Genomic DNA, 18,182 nt, shown 5'->3' on the forward strand with positions numbered 1-18,182 from the left:
CATTATACTCTAAAGAGAGGTTGGAAGAAAGGAGTAAGGAGCAGGGAGAGAAAACAAGCAGAAGGAATCACAGAAAGATCATGCCGAGCGTTCTAAAAAGTCTTTAACCTCCCCCTGAGCTTGATTTGCATCTGGATAGCTCAGGACTGCTGTATAATGTCCTCCTTGCTGCTGCAGCTTATCTCTGTGTGCTAAACAGGAAGGAATAACAGGGATATATCCCCATTTACTTTGCTGTATGTGGGAGAGATCAGAGGATGGTATATATGAAAGCCATAGCAAATAAAAGGGAACCTATCACCAGATTTGACCCCTATAAACTTTGGCCACCACCAGTTAGTCCTTATATACAGTATTCCAGAATGCTGTATATAAGTGCTAAGGCCAATCTGTATAACATAAAAAATATTTTTATAATACTCACCTGCAGCGCAGTCCAGACGAATAGATGTTTTAAGTCTCTGTCTAGCGCCTCCTATCTTCTTGCGATTGCTGCCCTCCTTCTTGCTTCATGTGGATGATGCATTGTATGTCATCTGCACAAAGTATGCCATTGCGATCCTGCACACGAGCACTTCTCTCTGCGCTGCTGCGGACAGAGCAGGTGCGGGGAAAGATCTAAGAGCGTCCACACATGTGCACTACAATACTTTGGGCTGTGCTCAGCAGGGCAGAGAAAAGTGTGCATGCACAGGAGTGCAATGGTGGACTCTGTGTGTTTACCGTCCCCGCGACAGCAGCTGAGCCGCTCGGATCCGGAGCCGTGATGGCTCAAGGGGTCTCCGGACCCGGGGGTCCACGCGAACACTCGAATGTCAAAAGAAAAAGGGGAGTATGTACAGGGGGATTGAAAGTTTGGGACGCCACCCACAGTGCGTGGTAATGTGAGAGACCACCGCTGCTGTTGGGTAGCCCGGTGATGATGTTGAAGCAGCTGGATGTTTAACCCCTCCGTGAGTAGGGGGTTTGGGTGTCCCGGGGCCCATTGGGTAGTTGACAAGTAGGGTGCCATTGGGGATAGGAGATGGGTTTCCAGTGTACTCACTCAGTCCAGAAATAATCACACCGACAGCTTGTAAACCAGAGTTCTGAACACCACTGCAGCTTCGAGGGAGCACTCTTGGGTCCGTGTCCTTGGTGTTGCGGTTAGTCTGTGGCCCTTTCCTTGGGACCTGTGTTTCTCTTTGGACCCTCGAGTCTGAAACTGTTCGGGTCCCGCTCACTTGTATGGCTAACGGAGTGAGCTTGCTCTCAAGGTTCGCAAAGGATTTCTGTGGACTGTATTTGGAAAGTCCTATCCCATCGGTGCGCTAGTACCCCAATTTTGTAGTGGGTTGGGGATGACACTTGAAGTCTTCACCCCATCGGGTAAATTACCAGGATGCGTGAAGCTACTTCCCGGCCTAGGGTCCATGTACCACGTCGTGCCCTGGCCCCCAATAGTGATAGCTCAAGGCCGCCAGCTGCCCTCCTCAGCAGTCTGTGCCCCTTGACACAATTCCCTGCGACCGGGGTTCCAGCTCCTACCAGGCCCAGACCAACGTCTGCCACCTAGTATCTACAGGAGCCCTGCTCCGTGACCTCTCCTCACGAGAGTCACCACTCCACAACCTCTCCTTTCACACTCCACTGCTCAACCATCACTTTTTTCACTTTCCCCCACCAACCCCCCATGTGGGCGGCCCTATTCCCTTCAGGCCCCCCAATGGTGTGTCTGGTGGGTAAAGTGTAAAGTGTTCCTAGGATTTTGATTGTCTCAGCTGTTAGCAACACCAAAGGACCATGACCCCTAACCAAGGAGGGTGGATACTGTGCAGAAAGGTGGATTGCACAATACCCTGTGACGACCTGATAGGCCAGGGCGTCACATGTGGATGACATAGGAGGCGTCATTCACATGGAGTAGAGAAGTAAGACGGCTATTGCAAGAAGATAGGAGGCACCAGACTGAGACCAACGACGCCCATCGCACCTGACCGCCCTGTCGGTGAGTATAATTAAAGCTTTTTTTTTGCATTATACAGAGTTACCTGGACACTTATATACAGTATTATAGAATGTTGTATATAAGAGCTCACTGGTGGTGGCCGCAGCTTATAGAGGACCAATCTGGTCACAGGTTCCCTTTAAAGATATCCAGTGCCCCTACTAGTGCATGTGGACATAGATCTATTTACTAATGTATGAAGTTTGGATTGTGAAATCTGCTGACAGATCCTTTTTTAGCTTGTGCAGAATTAGTGAATTAACACATTTCCCTTGATGCCATAACACATTAAAATTATACAGCAGAAACCAATGTAAAATGCTGAACTATAGCCAACGATTTGACATAACACATACAAGAAGATTAGAATTCTGACAGCAGATGAAGAAAATGAGTCTATCTAGTCTTTCCATTTAACTTGTTAGTGATTTCAATACACATCTGCATGGATTTTAGGCAACTTGTCAAATGTTTCCTGCTTTTTCCTACTAGTTCTTGATCTCAGAAAAAGCTAAAAGCAGCTGATTTAGTCTTCTAGCTATCAATTCTCTCAAATCTAGTGATGATCTCCATGCATTTTATTACTCATCTATCCTTCGGGATTGCAGGGTGAGGCCTGACAAGAGATTAAGCGAGATTTCTAAGGATACATGAGCTAGCAACTTTCTCAGAAAAGTGTGCAACGTAACTCAGCCATGCTGTCTGCTTTGAGGCTAATTACCATCGCCTTTGGCTTTATTGTGGTATTATATTTTATTGATATGTGAGAATCACTGAAATAATATTAGTAATCTGAGTCTAAATTTAATAATGTATGAATAAAATTGGATTGCAATACATGGCTTTCATACTTTCTTGTATTTACTTCATAAGTTTAATGTGAAAAGGAAAAAGGGGTTGATACTAATTCTGCATCAACTTAAAAAGAATCTGCCATCAGATTTCACAATGCAAACTGCAGATATTATTAAATAGATCTCTCAGAGCCGATGAGGCTGGTGTACTTACTTTAAATGAGACTCATAAAATGCTTACCATAGTGTCAGGAGGCTTAACTTACAAAAAACATTAAATAGCCATTTTGACATAGACTGGAGATCAAAATTAGAGAACAAAGTATGATTACTTGCTTTTTTCAGAAATAATGTATTCCACATTGATTAACATTTAATGGTTTTCTCGTAAGGGGTACACCATGCCACTAGAACAGTGTATTACAAAAGATCCAAAGTTTATCAACATAAAACCTTTAATTTGCCCAGAACATGATGATCATAATTAGAGAACAGCAATGACTGTAGCATAGAGAAAGATTGTAAGTAAATTTTCTGAAGGTAACAACAGTCACCAATCAGTAGGACGTGTACAGGCCTCTGCTTTGATGACGTCAGCACATCTGCGGCCACAGGACATCACTAGCCTCTCACACTGCTCTGGTGTGATTTTGGTCCACTCTTCTTCCAGTTTCTTCCACAGTTCTTTGACTGATGTGGGTTTCTTGGCCATAACTTTGTCCCCAATGATTTTCCAGAGGTTTTCTATTGGGTTTAGATCAGGACTCTGGGCTGGCCATTTCATTCTTTCAATGTTTTCTGTTTCAAGGAACTGCTTTACCCATTTTGCTGTATGACAGGGGGCAAGGAGGCATTGTCCTGCATGAAAATTGCTGGCTGATTGAGTGATGAACGCAAGTAAGGAACCACGTGTTGTTGAAGAAGGTTCTGATACACACTTGCATTCACTCTGCCATGTAGCTGTATGAGAGGTCCAACTCCTGGTGTAGAAAACATTCCCCAAACCATGACACTTCCTCCACCACCTTTCACTGACTTTTTAACACACTTTGAGTTCAGTATTCCCCCAGTTTGTCGATAAACATAATGTTTCCCATCAGACCCAAATAAATTAAACTTGCTTTCATCACTAAAATGAACTGTGGACCACTTCTCCTCTGTCTATGTGACGCCCTAGGGATGCTGAGCCTCTTCAGGGACGCCACAGGGTTTCTTCAATATGGCCACAGGTAATGTCAGTTTTTATTTATGTGTCGTGATGTCACTCACGGCTTGCGGTCAGGGATGTGAATGACTGCCGCTGCAGATTTTTATGAGCATCTGGGGCTGATGGGGTCTGCAGCCAGATGATGTAGCCTCCCATGAGTGAGGCAAGCCTCAGGGGCTTGGGTGAGCAGGGTAGCGAGTCCCGGAATAATTCAGGCTCAGTCCAAAAGTCTTTTAACTGATTTTTACTCACTTCAATTGTTATGGTGAGCTGACCCGGGCGATGCTGTAATAAACCAGGTAGAACCAGGGCTCCTTCGGGCCTTCCTAGCACGTCTTTATTCGGATAACCTCTGACTTGAAGTACCATGGGGATCTATCCAGGGAGTAGCAACTGCCTTTTCTCCCCTGTGTTTGGCCCGTTTGCCGGCAGCATGGACCAGGTGAGATGGCTCCAGGCTCTGTCTCCTTATGGGTCCTTGCATTGCTGGTGAGGCTTGGACTCTGAAAGGTTGGTGAGGTACCTGTAGTTCCCCTCACCGGCAGGTTTAGCAGATAGTTAAAACTGGAGTCTGCTCTAAGGACTTGTACCCCGTACGTGCCTAGTCACCCTGGACACTCCTCTTTGATTGACCAGGTGACCATTCTCCCCCGCTAATGGCCACTACCCTCGTGCAGGGTCTGACTAGTGGCTGCGCGCGTATCCCCTAGTGACCGCCACTCACCACTACCAGACTGGCTCGCTCGCCTCCTTTCCTGACAACCTCTGCACTTTAGCTCCCAGCCCATCCACTCCACCTCTTGAAAAGATTTGAAAGCTATCCCCCTGTGGAGACTACCCAAGGATCCCTTCTAAAGGTGTGGGAGACGTGGTTGCTATGTGTCTGTGCGTACACACCTCGTTCTGGCTCTTAGGATTACCTGGAAGTACTGTCCTAGCATGGGTGCAGTACTCAGTGGTGCCTGACCGGGTCAGGGGCGCCACATATACACAACATGTTCCTCACCAGAGGTGAGTCTAGCCTTTTGATTCTTTTCTGCTAATGAGAGGTTTGGTCACCGCAGATTGTGTTTTCAGTCCAAATGCACTTAATTGTCGTGATACTGTATGACAAGACAGTTCCTTACCCTGTTTAGTGCTGGACTGGCGAGTAATTCTAGCTGCAGTGTTGAAACAAATACTTATAGAGATTCTCTGCATTATCCTGTCCTCTCTTGCATTTGTCTTTCGAAGCCTTCTTGGGGGACATGAAAGAGTTTGTGATGTTGTAAAGATGCAATATTCTCAAAATCACAGACTTGGAATGACCAACTTCTCTTGCTGTGGCTGATATTGTCACCCCTTTGGTCTTTATATTGACAACCTGCTGCAGGATGGTTTCAGTCACTTTGGAATGGCACACCATGTTTGCAAACTCAGTGCCATATGGAAAGTTAGGCTGCCAGTTAAATAAGGTTTGGACGGAGATAAATAAAAAAACGTGTGTCACACCGCGCTTACCACCATTCAGACCGAATAAATTATTCCATGTCTTTATTGAAATTGCCAAGTACAGGTCAACGCGTTTCGGAGGTCTCTGCCCCCTTCCTCAGGACATATAGCAATAACAAGGTTTCCTTTATCTCCTTCTGAATACTTCGGAGCTGCAGCTGTTTCACCTTGATACTACGCGAATATAGGAGTTTACCTAATTTTATAATTTCGGTGTTTTATCTGATAAGACCCTATTGCTCTACTTTTCCACAGCTTTTATATTCCCGATCAGTTAAATAGGGTTTGTAAGTTAGTTAAGGAAATTAACACCAGGTGCCAGATTAACACCAATAACTTGCAAGTATCTGAAAGTGTTCTCTAATTTTGATCCATGTTCTTTTTCATTTATCTCATATACATTTTTATTATGTGCTTTTGAAAAAATTCAATTTATGAAATAAGCTTAAAATACTGCAAGTTTACTCATGTTAGGATGTAATCAAATAGGACTACACAATTACCTTAATATTTAGGAAATTGTGTGTTATTCTCTATTTTTGATCTCCAGTGTAGATTTTCAAATATTACACCAGGCTCAACAGGTCAAGGAAATCTAATTAATGTATTAATTTGCATTGTGAAATTTGTTGACAGATTTCTATTTATTTTTGAATGAACATGGCTTCCTTTAGTACCGAAATATTAAAATGATACAACAGAAACCCAATAAAAAATGCAGACTATAGGAAGCTAGTAAGAATGACACATATGCCTAATAACTACTATCTTACCTTTACAAAAAAAAACAAAAAAAAAAAACACAGACCAGCGCTGTCTTTACATAAAAAGAACTATTTTAGAATCTTTATATATACGATGTAACATGTAAGAATATCAGAGAATTACCTGATTAACCTGTAAAGCACACGTATTTTTCACCTTCACTTTTTTATCATATTTCAAAAACATTTATATTTTCTGGTCAATGTAGCAATATAAGTGCTTGTTTTTAGATCACAAGTAGTATCTTTGAAGACAGCTATTTTGGGTCCATTTAAACCTTTTTTATCAGCAAATGCAAAGATAGCCATATTTGCAGTCTATTTTTTAGATTTCGGTTCTATGGTATAAATGACATGTTAACTTTGTTCTGTATTTTAACTCAGTAAAGGTGATATAGGGTTTATTTTATTATATTAGTTTTGCCCAATAAAAAGTTTTTTTAAAAATCATTTGTTTTTGGGTTTCCATTTTCTGCGAGATAAAACTTTTTAATTGTTTTGCAGATTAACATTTTTATTGTTAGCATTTTTGGGTATATTCAACTTTTTGATTGCCTTTTATTTCATTTTTTGTTAAAGTGAGTGAACAACAATTATTTTGGCATTGTTTTTACAATATTTATTTTTACCGAGTTCAATGTACCAGTTAAATTTCATTACTAGGCTATAACTAAGATTGCTATTTACACAGCGATACCAATTATTTCTCCTTTTCTACTTTTTATTTTTATTAAATAAAAAACAATTTATATGGGTAAAATGTTTTTTTGAATTATTTTATTTCTTCTCTGGGACTTGAGCAAGAGCCTGACCTATTATGCCTCTGGCTGCCATAGCTGACTATTAGCAAGTTGCAATTGGGTGGCTCTTCTGTCTAGCTCCTATTGACAGTAGCATTTAATAGGTTTAACTGCCGGGATCAAAGCTTTCTTTGGTTTTGGCAGTTAGAGAAAAAGCAGGGATATACGTTACAACCACAATTTTGTCGTTGGTATCACAAGAGCACTGACAGCCACCATAAAGTCAACATTACAAAAATTTACATCATCGTGGAGGGACTAGCACTTAGCCCTGTGGTACAATTTTGTCATAGGTTGATAAGGGGTTAAATAACTTTTTCATATCTTGTATAAATGCTTTCACCAGGGGTCCTCAAACTGTGGCTCGTGAGCCACATGTGGCTCGCAGGCCCATGATGTGATGGTTACAGAGGTGTGCCTACTTGGTGCATTTGCACCAGGTCTGGTAGACAGTTATGAAGAGCAGGTATCCAGGTGGTGACTTTTGTGAGTAGAAGCACACAAAAAAACAGATCTGTATACGCATGTAATTGCTTTGGGAGTTTAGAGATATATTAAGTATGGTAAGCTGGAGATAGGATGGTATTACCTGTCAGAGGAGGGGCTTGAAGCTAAATACGACAGTGTCATGGTAGTGCATGATGCAACAATACTGAATGGGGTTAAAGTGGGAATCGTGGATATAAGTATACTGCATTGTTGTGATTTCTGTTGGTTTTGGCTGTCATTATACCAGTTCATGGGGCTCTGGGTACCACTATTGTTGGGGTGGGTCTAGATGTGGCTCGCGACCCTCTCCCAGTGCCAAACGTTTTTCTCAATGTCAAAAAAGAGGACCACTGACTTGAACATTCTGCCATCCTCATAATCTTGGGCTTCAGTCACATTAATATTAAGAATTCTGTTTGTCTGGTTCATTCTAGAAATAGAAAAACAAAATTCATGCCAGGAACGGTGGTAGTGTTGGATGACTGACACAAATGGCATGAGACAGACATGACTGACTTGGGGTTCACTACTTTTTCTCCACGGCGCCCATCATTTCACTGAAGAAAAAAATAACACAGCATGCTGTGCTTTGTTTTAAGAAAAGAAAAAAAATATTCAAGTCAGTATAAATTCAAATTTAAATAGATAGGTAGATAGATAGATAGATAGGAAGATGTCCCACTAATCCACCTCTCTCCTTGATACTCCTCCTCTGCTCCCCTCTGCAATTTTCCTTATTGGTTTCCAAGTCCCCAACGAATCCAGTGCAAACTACTAACATTGACTGTAATCTCCGATCCTCTCAAGACCTCCTTCTCTCTTACCCAGTTGTGTGTTAATCAGCCAGTCACCTCCAAGAGTTTTCATGAGTATCCTTCATCTTCTGAAATTCTGTGCCCCAATCACATTCAGAATTTTCAGATGTAACTTGAAAATTCATCCCTTCAAGAAATGTGCCACCTCCCCACCACTGGAGCTGAGCTATTGCAACCGGCCAACCTACTCTCTCCTTCCCCACTGCCCTGTAGTTAAGTAATACCCAACATTTCTTTCCTCAAGAGTTACATTTAGCTGTGAGAGAGGGTTGTGAGCCATGTCGAGAGCCCCCCCCAAATAGTGACCTCCAGCTCCTTCCTCCCCCAAAGTAGTTACACCCTGAACCCCATAATCAGTATAAAGACAGCCAAAACATTCCCACAGAATTCACACCATGGCAGTAAATTTTCATATTGGGTACTCACCTTACCTCGATTCGATATTCGATATTCTTGCATCAAGTGCTCCCACCTTACTGCATCAAGTACTCCCATCTATCGCATCCAGCTTCAAGAACCCCCCCCCCCCCCTATCTGGCAATACCATCCTATCTACACCTTAGCACTTACTGAATTTATCTCTCTAACCCCAAGGCCAGTAAAATGTACTTCTATCTGCTATTCTATGTAGGGCTACTCACAAAAGTCACCACCAGGAGACCTACTCCTCATAGCTATTTGCTTGATCTGGTGCTAATGTCGTGGGCGGGGAAGGACGCCGCTGCACTGCGCTCGCTAATGCTCGGGTCCGGCGCTGCTGCGATGGCTGCTCGGTGGCTTCAGCGGTGAGCCGGATTCGGGGACTCGAGCGGCGCTCCTCGCCCGTGAGTGAAAGGGGGGTAGTTTGGTTTGGAGATTTGGTCCGTGACGCCACCCACGGGTTGTGGTGAGGTTGGACACCACCGCTGCTGGTGACGGGGATCCCGGGAGCGATGGTAGGGAGCAGCTGGGATGTTGTTTCCCCCCTCCATGGGTAGGGGTTGGTGGTCCCGGGGCCCGGTGAGGGTTGGATGGGTGCAGGGTCGCCTGGACTGCGCAGCGCGGTGCCAGACGGCACGGTTGTACTCACTCAGCCACAAATGTACACAAAGTCTCTGGTAAACCAAACGGCTGGATGGATGGGTCCCGCAACCGGCTGCTGTGACTTCTACCGGACGGTTGGTGGTGGCTGCCTTGCCCTGCACCTTTGTGTATGTTCGGTCCCGATGGATTCCCACTGGTAACCCGCACCCCAGCGTGTATATGTGCCGGAGGAGCCCTTTTGCCCCCAGGCTCTGGCCCTTGGAACTCTAGCTGTGGCTAGCTTTATTGTGCGGTAGCTTTATTTCCTTTTGCTGGTCAGACGGTTGCCTTCAATCGGGTCTTGGCTGTTAGGAAACCCCTGGGGTTCCGGTCACTGACGGATTTGACCTCTAATGGTGACTCCAAGCCTGGTCGGGGTCCGCAGGCCCTGCCTGTGTGTGCTGGCTTCACTTCGCTCCCCGGTTCGGTACCGGCGGGCCACAGCCCATCCCCGGTCCTACGGTTCCGCGTTGATCTGCCTTTCCTGCAGACGGCCACCACCGTCTGCCAACCTTGCTCTTAGTGCCCGGGCCACACACCCGGACACGGTCAGTTTTCTCCTCACTTTTCACTTCACTCCTCTCTCTTCCACTTCCCTAACTGAACTCCCTTCCTTTTCCCGCATCCAGGACTGTGAACTCCTAAGTGGGTGGGGCCAACCACCTGGCTCCACCCCACCTGATGTGGACATCAGCCCCTGGAGGGAGACAACAAGGATTTTGTGTCTGGCTGATGTGCCTGTCTCAGAGTGGGTGTGTGTGTTGTAGTACCTGTGACGACCTGGCTAGTCCAGGGCGCCACACTAATGCACCAAGCTGGCAGACAGCCACAAGCTACATTTTATGGTCTTGCGAGCCACATGTGTCTCCCAAGCCACAGGTTGAAGATCCCTGCTGTACACTGTAAGCCCGCAAGGACCGGGTCCTTTCCCCTCTGTACCAGTCTGACATGGTTAGTCTGTTCATTGTGATTTACATTTGGAATTTTTTTTGTAGGCCCTTTTCAAATGTATGACATGGAATGAATGGTGCTCTAAAAATAAATTATAACAGTAGACAGACAGACAGACAGACAGACAGACAGACAGACAGACAGATAGATAGATAGATAGATAGATAGATAGATAGATAGATAGATAGGTAGATAAATAGCAGCACTCAAAATTGCAATGTGTTAAACAGTGAGATACTTTTTTCACCTGTTCCATATGAGACAATTCATTTCCCACACCTTACAGTTTGGAGTGTTGCCGATTTTTGTATCTACCACTTGGAAAAACAATGATTTAGGGTCCCAAAATTATAGAGAGATAATATCATTTTCATGTTAGCAAAAAATCTAACTCAAACCACAAAATCTGTAGAATTGGAGAACACACAAACAAACATGTAGTAATTTAGCAGCTGATCTACTGAACTCACTTTTACTCCCTTAAGTGCAATGAACCTTTAAACTGAGCAGTGACCAACATCTGTGTGCCAGATTCAGTGGATATTACTTTTCAACAAGAAAACACTGGAAAGCAACAGAAGTTTTAACTTGGACTCGAAAAATGTGCATCTAGTTTCAGAGAGCTTGGAAAATAGCTTTCTAAATTGAACTGTGTATAAATAAATCACTTCGCAGAGAAAAACATCATAATCTTGTAACCCGATGGTGCAGAATAATGAATTGTAGGATTGGTTTGATCCTAAAGATTTATACCGTAAGATCTTTCCTTGACAGTCAATTTTAACGCCTGAAATTGATGATTGTGATTCTGGAAAAATATTAACCATATTAATGTTCTGTTCTCATCCAGCAATGTACTGATGGTTATGAGTGGGACCCGATACGGCAGCAATGCAAAGGTAATAGATGATGGCTTTTTTATTCTTTATTAATACTGCAATATACATGGTACATAGAGGAATGCAGTCATATAGGAGTATAATCATAAATTAACCAAAGAGTACAGACAGGGTAGAATATATCTGCATAATTAATAAATGATTTATTATTAGGAAATCTGCATTTACTATACTTAAATGTTTGCTTGAAAATGCATGTATGAGATATCCTTTATATATAACCTAAATAATCAGATTTAAGTATGTGACAAACTAATCGCATGTCCTATGTTTGTCACATACTTGAGATAATAATGTCAGGGGATGCTACGCTGGCCCTGCGACTGTGGGCCCTGCGCTTGCCCTGACCCTGGAGGTACCCTTGAAAGTAAGGAGGTCCAGGTCACCACCTTAAGCCCTGTCTCCTGTCTGACTGTGTCCTTGTAACACCAACTCCAGGAAGGGCAGGAACCTAGGAAACAACCTTCCAAAGGTACAGACAAGTAGGTAATACTGAAACTCACTCACACTGCAAATTACCACAGATGAGAAACAAAACAACACCAGAGAGAATAAACCAAAAGTGGTAGGAGTAATTCACACTCTCAAACCGAGCAGAGAACGATTACGCTGGTTTCACATCAGCGTTTTCCTTCCGCACTCGCAGATCCGGCACAAGGACAGTACAGTACATTAAAGTTCAATGGCAAGCTCCAGGCACATGCGGTCATGTGACCGGAGCATGTGACAGCATCTGACCGGGGCTTGCCGCACTGTCTGTGAACTGTATTGTACTGTATTGCCCTTATACCGGATCCGGCAGTGCGGCAGAATACCGCTGATGTGTTTGTGCCCTTAGCTGGTCACCAAATAGAGGTATGCCATGGATGCCTGGATTTAAACACTGCAAACAGAGACTATCTTCGGCCGTCTCCTACTACACAGCTCAGTCTTTAATAGGAGGAAACCAGCTGTGGAAGGAAATTAGCAAAATCAGCAACCTCGCTCTCAGCACCCTGCTCCACAAGGATTAATTCCTGCATGAATGGGAGCAGTGAAACAACTGAGCCGACGCCCACCTGAGGTGAGCACTTAAAGGGGTGGTTCACCCATATTTTTTATTGTCTAGTTCGATATTATGTTGAGAAACAATGTTTCTCTCAAATACCTTGTGTTGGCAATAGTGCCTGTGAGAGGCGCTATTGCAGACCGCTGTTCCCCATCCAGTGACGTACCCGTCAAGTGCTGCACACGTCACATCTGTGCAGCCGGCTACATTCTTCCAGACTCTGAGCTGTGAGCGGTGTTTCACTGCTGTCACCGCCCATCTGCTCCCCCCTCCCTCCTCCCTCTTAGCACAGCGCGTCTGCTGCTCCCCCTCCCTCCTCCCTCCTCGCAGAACGCTGCAAGCAAGAGACGCGCTGTGCTGTGAGGGAAGAGGGAGGAGGAGCAGGGAGCAGATGGGCTCAGAATGTAGCCGGCTGCACGGATGTGACGTGGCAGCATTTGACGGGTACGTCACTGGACGGGGAACAGCGGTCTGTAATAGCGCCTCTCACAGGCACTATTGCCAACACAAGGTAATTGAGAGAAACATTGTTTCTCAATATAATGTCGATCTAGACAATAAAAAATATGGGTGAACCACCCCTTTAAGAAAGACCAGGTTGTCTGTTGGACTCTGCAATGTGAACAGAGTCCGATGCTGTAGTAGTAATCTGCGTGCGTCGAAATGGACAGCGCATGACAAGAATTCTATCAAACTGTAGAAACAAAATACAAAAAGTTGTTATATATTATTTTACCTAGAAGAATGGAAACAACCTTTTTTTAATTCTATGGACACTTTTGGGCACATTAAATCCTCTTTTATATCTTCTGTCTTCCATGCTATGGGGTGTCTGCTGCCCAGAAGATAAGCCTGCTCCAGCCTTCATTATAAAGGATTCCTCCTCCCCTTTTCTTCTATGGTGTCTCAGTGACGTCAGGTGTGTGGCAGGAAATCTCCCGCCTATGCATTATGCCTGCCATCCCTCCTTGCACTGTTCTGCCCTTCTGTGGGTGCAGACTTCAATTTTGCTGTGCGCAAGCACCGGGGAGGCACTGCTGCTTCACAGTGCAGGAGAGAGACAGCAGGCAGAATGTGCAAGTGTCAAATTTCCGGCCACGCACCTGACGTCACGAGCATACTAAAGAGAAGGGGAGGAGGAATCCCATATAATGAAGACTGGAGGCAGGCTTGTCTTCCGGGCAGCACACACCCCATAGACCGGAAAATTGAAGCTATAAAAGAAGATTTTTGCCAAACAACACATCATCCCGGAGGCAGACAGGTATGGCTAATTTCACCTTTAAGCCACCTGTATTCCCATGTTAATAACTAAAAAAATGCAAAAGGGTGACAGATTCCCTTTAACTTATTATTCAGTTTCCATTCTGCAGGGAGATAAAGAGCCTGTAAAAACCAAATATTTTAATTTGCAAAATTATTTTTATCTTAAAATACATGCATTTAATTAAAAAAAAAAAATGTGCCCCAAGGTATCCATATTTTAGTTATTAATATAAGAAAGACAAAATAGCAATATCTGAAACAAGGAAGCTGAGGCTCAGGAAGTGCTCTGTAATGTCCAGAGCAATTAACCCCTCATCAGCATATTAATTACAATGCTGAAGTCTCAGGAATGCAGCAACAGATAGAAGATATAAAGGTGTCAATTGATTTAGCTTTCAAAGACTTGCATGTCCATACATGTGGTTTGGGAGGGTTGATCTCCCTGACAGATTTCATTCAAACCCATTCTTCCCCTGTCTCTAAGGCCCCCTTCACACATACGTGTCTCCGGTACGTGTTTGGCAGTTTTCTCACGTACCGGAGACACGTACACACGTAAACCTAGGTATTCCTGTGGTCTTGGACACACGTAAGTATTTGCGCACGGAACGTGTGTCCGTTCCGTACTTATGTGTGTCCGTGTGTTTCTCACACCGACATGTCCGTTTTCTCTCCGGCATCACGTGCAAACATGTCACACGTAACACACACGGACCACATGGATGTGTTCCATGTGACACGCACAGGAGAGAAGACATGTGTCTGTGAGAGAAAAAAAACAAAATTTTACTCACCTTCTCCTGCCCTCCTGTCTCTGCCGCTGCTGTCACTTGCTGCCGACCATTATGCTCATTGAATATTCACTTCACTGCGGCCGGAAGCTGCAGCAGCGGGGAGTCGGCAGGACCGGAGACCGAAGATCAGCACCACGGACAGCGACGCCAGAGACAGGTGAGTTGAAAGTTTCCCTTCTTCGTGTGTTATCACGGATAACACACGGAGAACACACGTGAGCCATAGACAAGGCTCACGGAGGGCAAAATGCACCTTTGACACGTCCGTGAAAAACGTGCGTGGTTTTTAACGGACGTGTGAAAGAGGCCTTACAGTGTTTCCCCAAAAATATGACAGGGTCTTATTTTATTTTTTGCTATGAAAAAATGCTAGAGCTTATTTTTAGGGGATGTCTTACATCTTCCCTTAAACAACAATCCATATTTATTCTTGAACAAAAGAAAAAAAAAGTGAACATTTATTCAAATAAAATCCTGTCATCACATTCGGGAATATCAACATTTTGTGTTAATCCTATTACTGATTCAAATACAAATTTTCTTAACTGATCTTCTATTCTAGTGGTGGGTACTTACCATATTTACAAAGGTTTAAATTACCTGCTTAAATTTATTGTTCTCAATATAATACTATATTACTACTATACTACTACTATATTAGTTTACCCCCAAAAGAATGCAGGCACCCCCTAAAAAAAAATGGTACTTACCAAACCCCAAGCAATTAGAGTTGTGAAGTGAATGGGCTCTCACATACAAATCTGTGTCGCTGTCTACGTTCTACACGTTCTACAACGGTTGACTCCCGCTGGTGACTGGAAGTGGTATCATTTGCGCGGAGTGATACTAGTACCGATCTGTTTGTGAGAGCTGAAGTGCAATGCAGCTGGAAAGGTGAGGCACCTGACAGCGATGAAGATTTCTGGGTGAGAGCCCACCCAACAAGGATACTTGCAAACTGTAATTGTTTGGGGTCTGGAGTCTTTTTTCTTTGTTTTTGTATGGGGGTGTCTGCTTTCTTTTGGGGGTGTCTGCTTTTTTTGAAGAGTCGTGGTGTATTCCTTAACTTTTTCAGTGGCTTGGACACTTCCTTATGGAACCACGACTAGGGCTTATTTTTGGAGAAGGGCTTATATTTTATGCTTACTCCAAAAAGACCAGAAAATCTTACTAGGACTTATTTTCAGGGTAGGTCTTATTTTTTGAGGAAATAGGGTATTTGCTAATGTTGAACAAGGTGTATGGAGACCGGAGATTAAACATTTCATCTTTACAAAGTGATTAGTCGTCTAATAATGATTATAATGATGATAAATAAAAATAATATGAAACTGACATTTTCCCTATCAAAATTTGGCAGCAGGACACCTCCATTGTGATAAATGTTATCCTTACAAAGCACTTCTTTGTTTCCTTCTTACAGATATTGATGAGTGTGGAATAATGCAAGAACCTTGCAAGGGAGGAATGAAATGCGTTAACCATTATGGAGGATACCTTTGCCTACCAAGAACTGCACAGATTTTGTTAAATAATGGTCAGGAGGACACAGTCGTCTCACAAAATTCTGGATCTCAACAGACCAATACCCAGAATGCGTTTGTAGAAAGACCCAATAGCCCTCAAGATCCACAACGCAATCTGCCCAGCACAGTCCAGTTAATGCAGTGCTCCTCGGGATATGAACTAAATGCACAAAACATGTGCCAAGGTAAGAACAATTCTTTCTTAATCTGTCAATCATAGTTGTACAGCCACATAAACAATATACTTTTATACGGATCACTGAACAAGGCATCCGTCACAACCTTCTGTTATGCAATGCCTAGCAAAAGTATTCGGCCCCTTTGAATTTTTCAACCTTTTCCCACATTTCAGGCTTCAAACATAAAGATAAAAAATTTAAATTTTATGGTGACAAATCAACAACAAGTGGGATACAATTGTGAAGTTGAACGAAATTTATTGCTAATTTTAAACTTTTATAAAAAAATAATAAACTGAAAATTGGGGCGTGCAATATTATTTGGCCCCACAGATTCTTGATTGGATTCAGGTCTGGACTTTGACTTGGCCATTCTAACACCTGGATACAGTTATTTGTGAACCTTTCCACTGTAGATTTTGCTTTATGTTGAAGATCAGTGTCTTGTTGAAAGACAAATCTCCATCCTAGTCTCAGGTCTTTTGCAGATTCCAACAGGTTTTCTTCAAAAAATGGTCCTGTATTTGACTCCATCTATCTTTCATCAATTTTAACCATCTTCCCTGTCCCTGCTGAAGAAAAGCAGGCCAAAACCATGATGCTGCCACCACCATGTTTGACAGTGGGGATGGAGTGTTCAGGGGGGGAAGCTGTGTTGCTTTTACACCAAACATATAATTTGGCATTGTGCCCAAAAAGTTCGATTTTGGTTTCATCTGACCAGAGTACCTTCTTCCACATGTTTGGTGTGTCTCCCAGGTGGCTTGTGGCAAATTTTAAACATCACTTTTTATGGATATCTTTGAGAAATGGCTTTCTTCTTGCCACTCTTTCATGAAGTGTTTGAGGGACGACCGGGTCTTGGTAGATTTGAAGTGGTATGATACTCCTTACATTTCAATATGATTGCTTGCACGGTGCTTCTTGGGATGTTTAAAGTTGTGGAAATCTTTTTGTAATCAAATCCAACTTTAAACTTCTCTACAACAGTATCATGGACCTGCCTGTTGTGTTCCTTGGTCTTCATGATGCTATCTGCACTTTAAACAGAACATTGAGACTATCCACAGAGCTAATGTGACTACATGCAGTGTGGGGTTGGCCTTGCAGAGCCCCAGACAATCCTACACCCTTTCTTCTGTATGTTTGGAGCGGAGACACTTTGGCTAAAGTCTGAATCATCATATAAGGTAGTACTGGCATCTACCTTGAGTCCTGCAGCACAACTGTATGAAAACTCTCTGTGCCACTTTAACACTAGAGATGAGCGTACTTGTTCGAAAAAGTTCAGAAATCTCAAATTTAGCACGGGCTTTGCTCATTCAGATTCGGATTCCCAAACACTTCTCAGAATCGGCAAAATTCAGCATTTGTTCGGTACTGTTCATGTTGGCACTATTGATTTTCTTCTGCTTATGACCTTGGCTAGGATAAAGCACCACTATCCTAGCCAAAGTCATAAGTACAAGGTATGAAGAGCAAAGGGGGGTGTTTGATGGGTTTACTTACCAGTCTCCGTCCGCTCATTACATCTCATACATATTCACTGCTTCCCCTGCTCACCATCTGTGACAGCATCTGTGATTGGTTCCAGTCAGACTGTCGGCGTGCTGGTGTATCAGATTGGCTGCCCTCACAGAGGCTGTTTAGGTCTAATGCAGTGTAAATATAAATAAATAAATAAATAATGATGTAGGGTCCTTCGTATATTGATACCAAGTACAGATAAAGCATATGGCTACATCTTGGCTGTGTATCAAAATACAAGGCACTCCTTGCGACTTTTTTAAATTATTTTTTAAAAAAAATGTAAAATGGCATGCGGTCACTCCCGTCAATACTCAGCCAAGATAAAGCTGGCTGGGGGCTGATATTCTTAGGCTGGGAAGACCCATGATTATTGCCGCCCCCAGCCTAAAAATAGCAGACTGCAGCCACCCAGAATTCTCACATTCATTAGATGCAACAATTCCGGGGCTTTACTCTGGTGGTTTTCTGCCAGGAAATGCAGATTTGGCGCTGGAATTTATACACCAATTCATAAACCAAATCTGCATCTCCTGCAAAAAAAAAAAATCAAAACTGCATTGCGTTTTAATGCGATTTTTTT

General features: G+C 43.4%; 1 protein-coding gene across 1 annotated transcript in view; it reads left to right on the forward strand.

Annotated features, from left to right (window-relative positions):
- The window catches only part of EFEMP1 (EGF containing fibulin extracellular matrix protein 1), a 156,935-nt gene that overhangs the window by 45,774 nt on the left and 92,979 nt on the right, over positions 1 to 18,182 (forward strand). Inside the window, exons 3-4 of the mRNA XM_075339375.1 lie at positions 11,211 to 11,259; positions 15,791 to 16,078. Coding sequence (XP_075195490.1) covers positions 11,211 to 11,259; positions 15,791 to 16,078 — 337 coding nt within the window. The remainder of the gene's footprint in view (positions 1 to 11,210; positions 11,260 to 15,790; positions 16,079 to 18,182) is intronic.

This window comes from Anomaloglossus baeobatrachus, chromosome 3 (assembly GCF_048569485.1).
Source record: "Anomaloglossus baeobatrachus isolate aAnoBae1 chromosome 3, aAnoBae1.hap1, whole genome shotgun sequence".
In the NCBI taxonomy this organism is placed as follows: Eukaryota; Metazoa; Chordata; class Amphibia; order Anura; family Aromobatidae; genus Anomaloglossus; species Anomaloglossus baeobatrachus.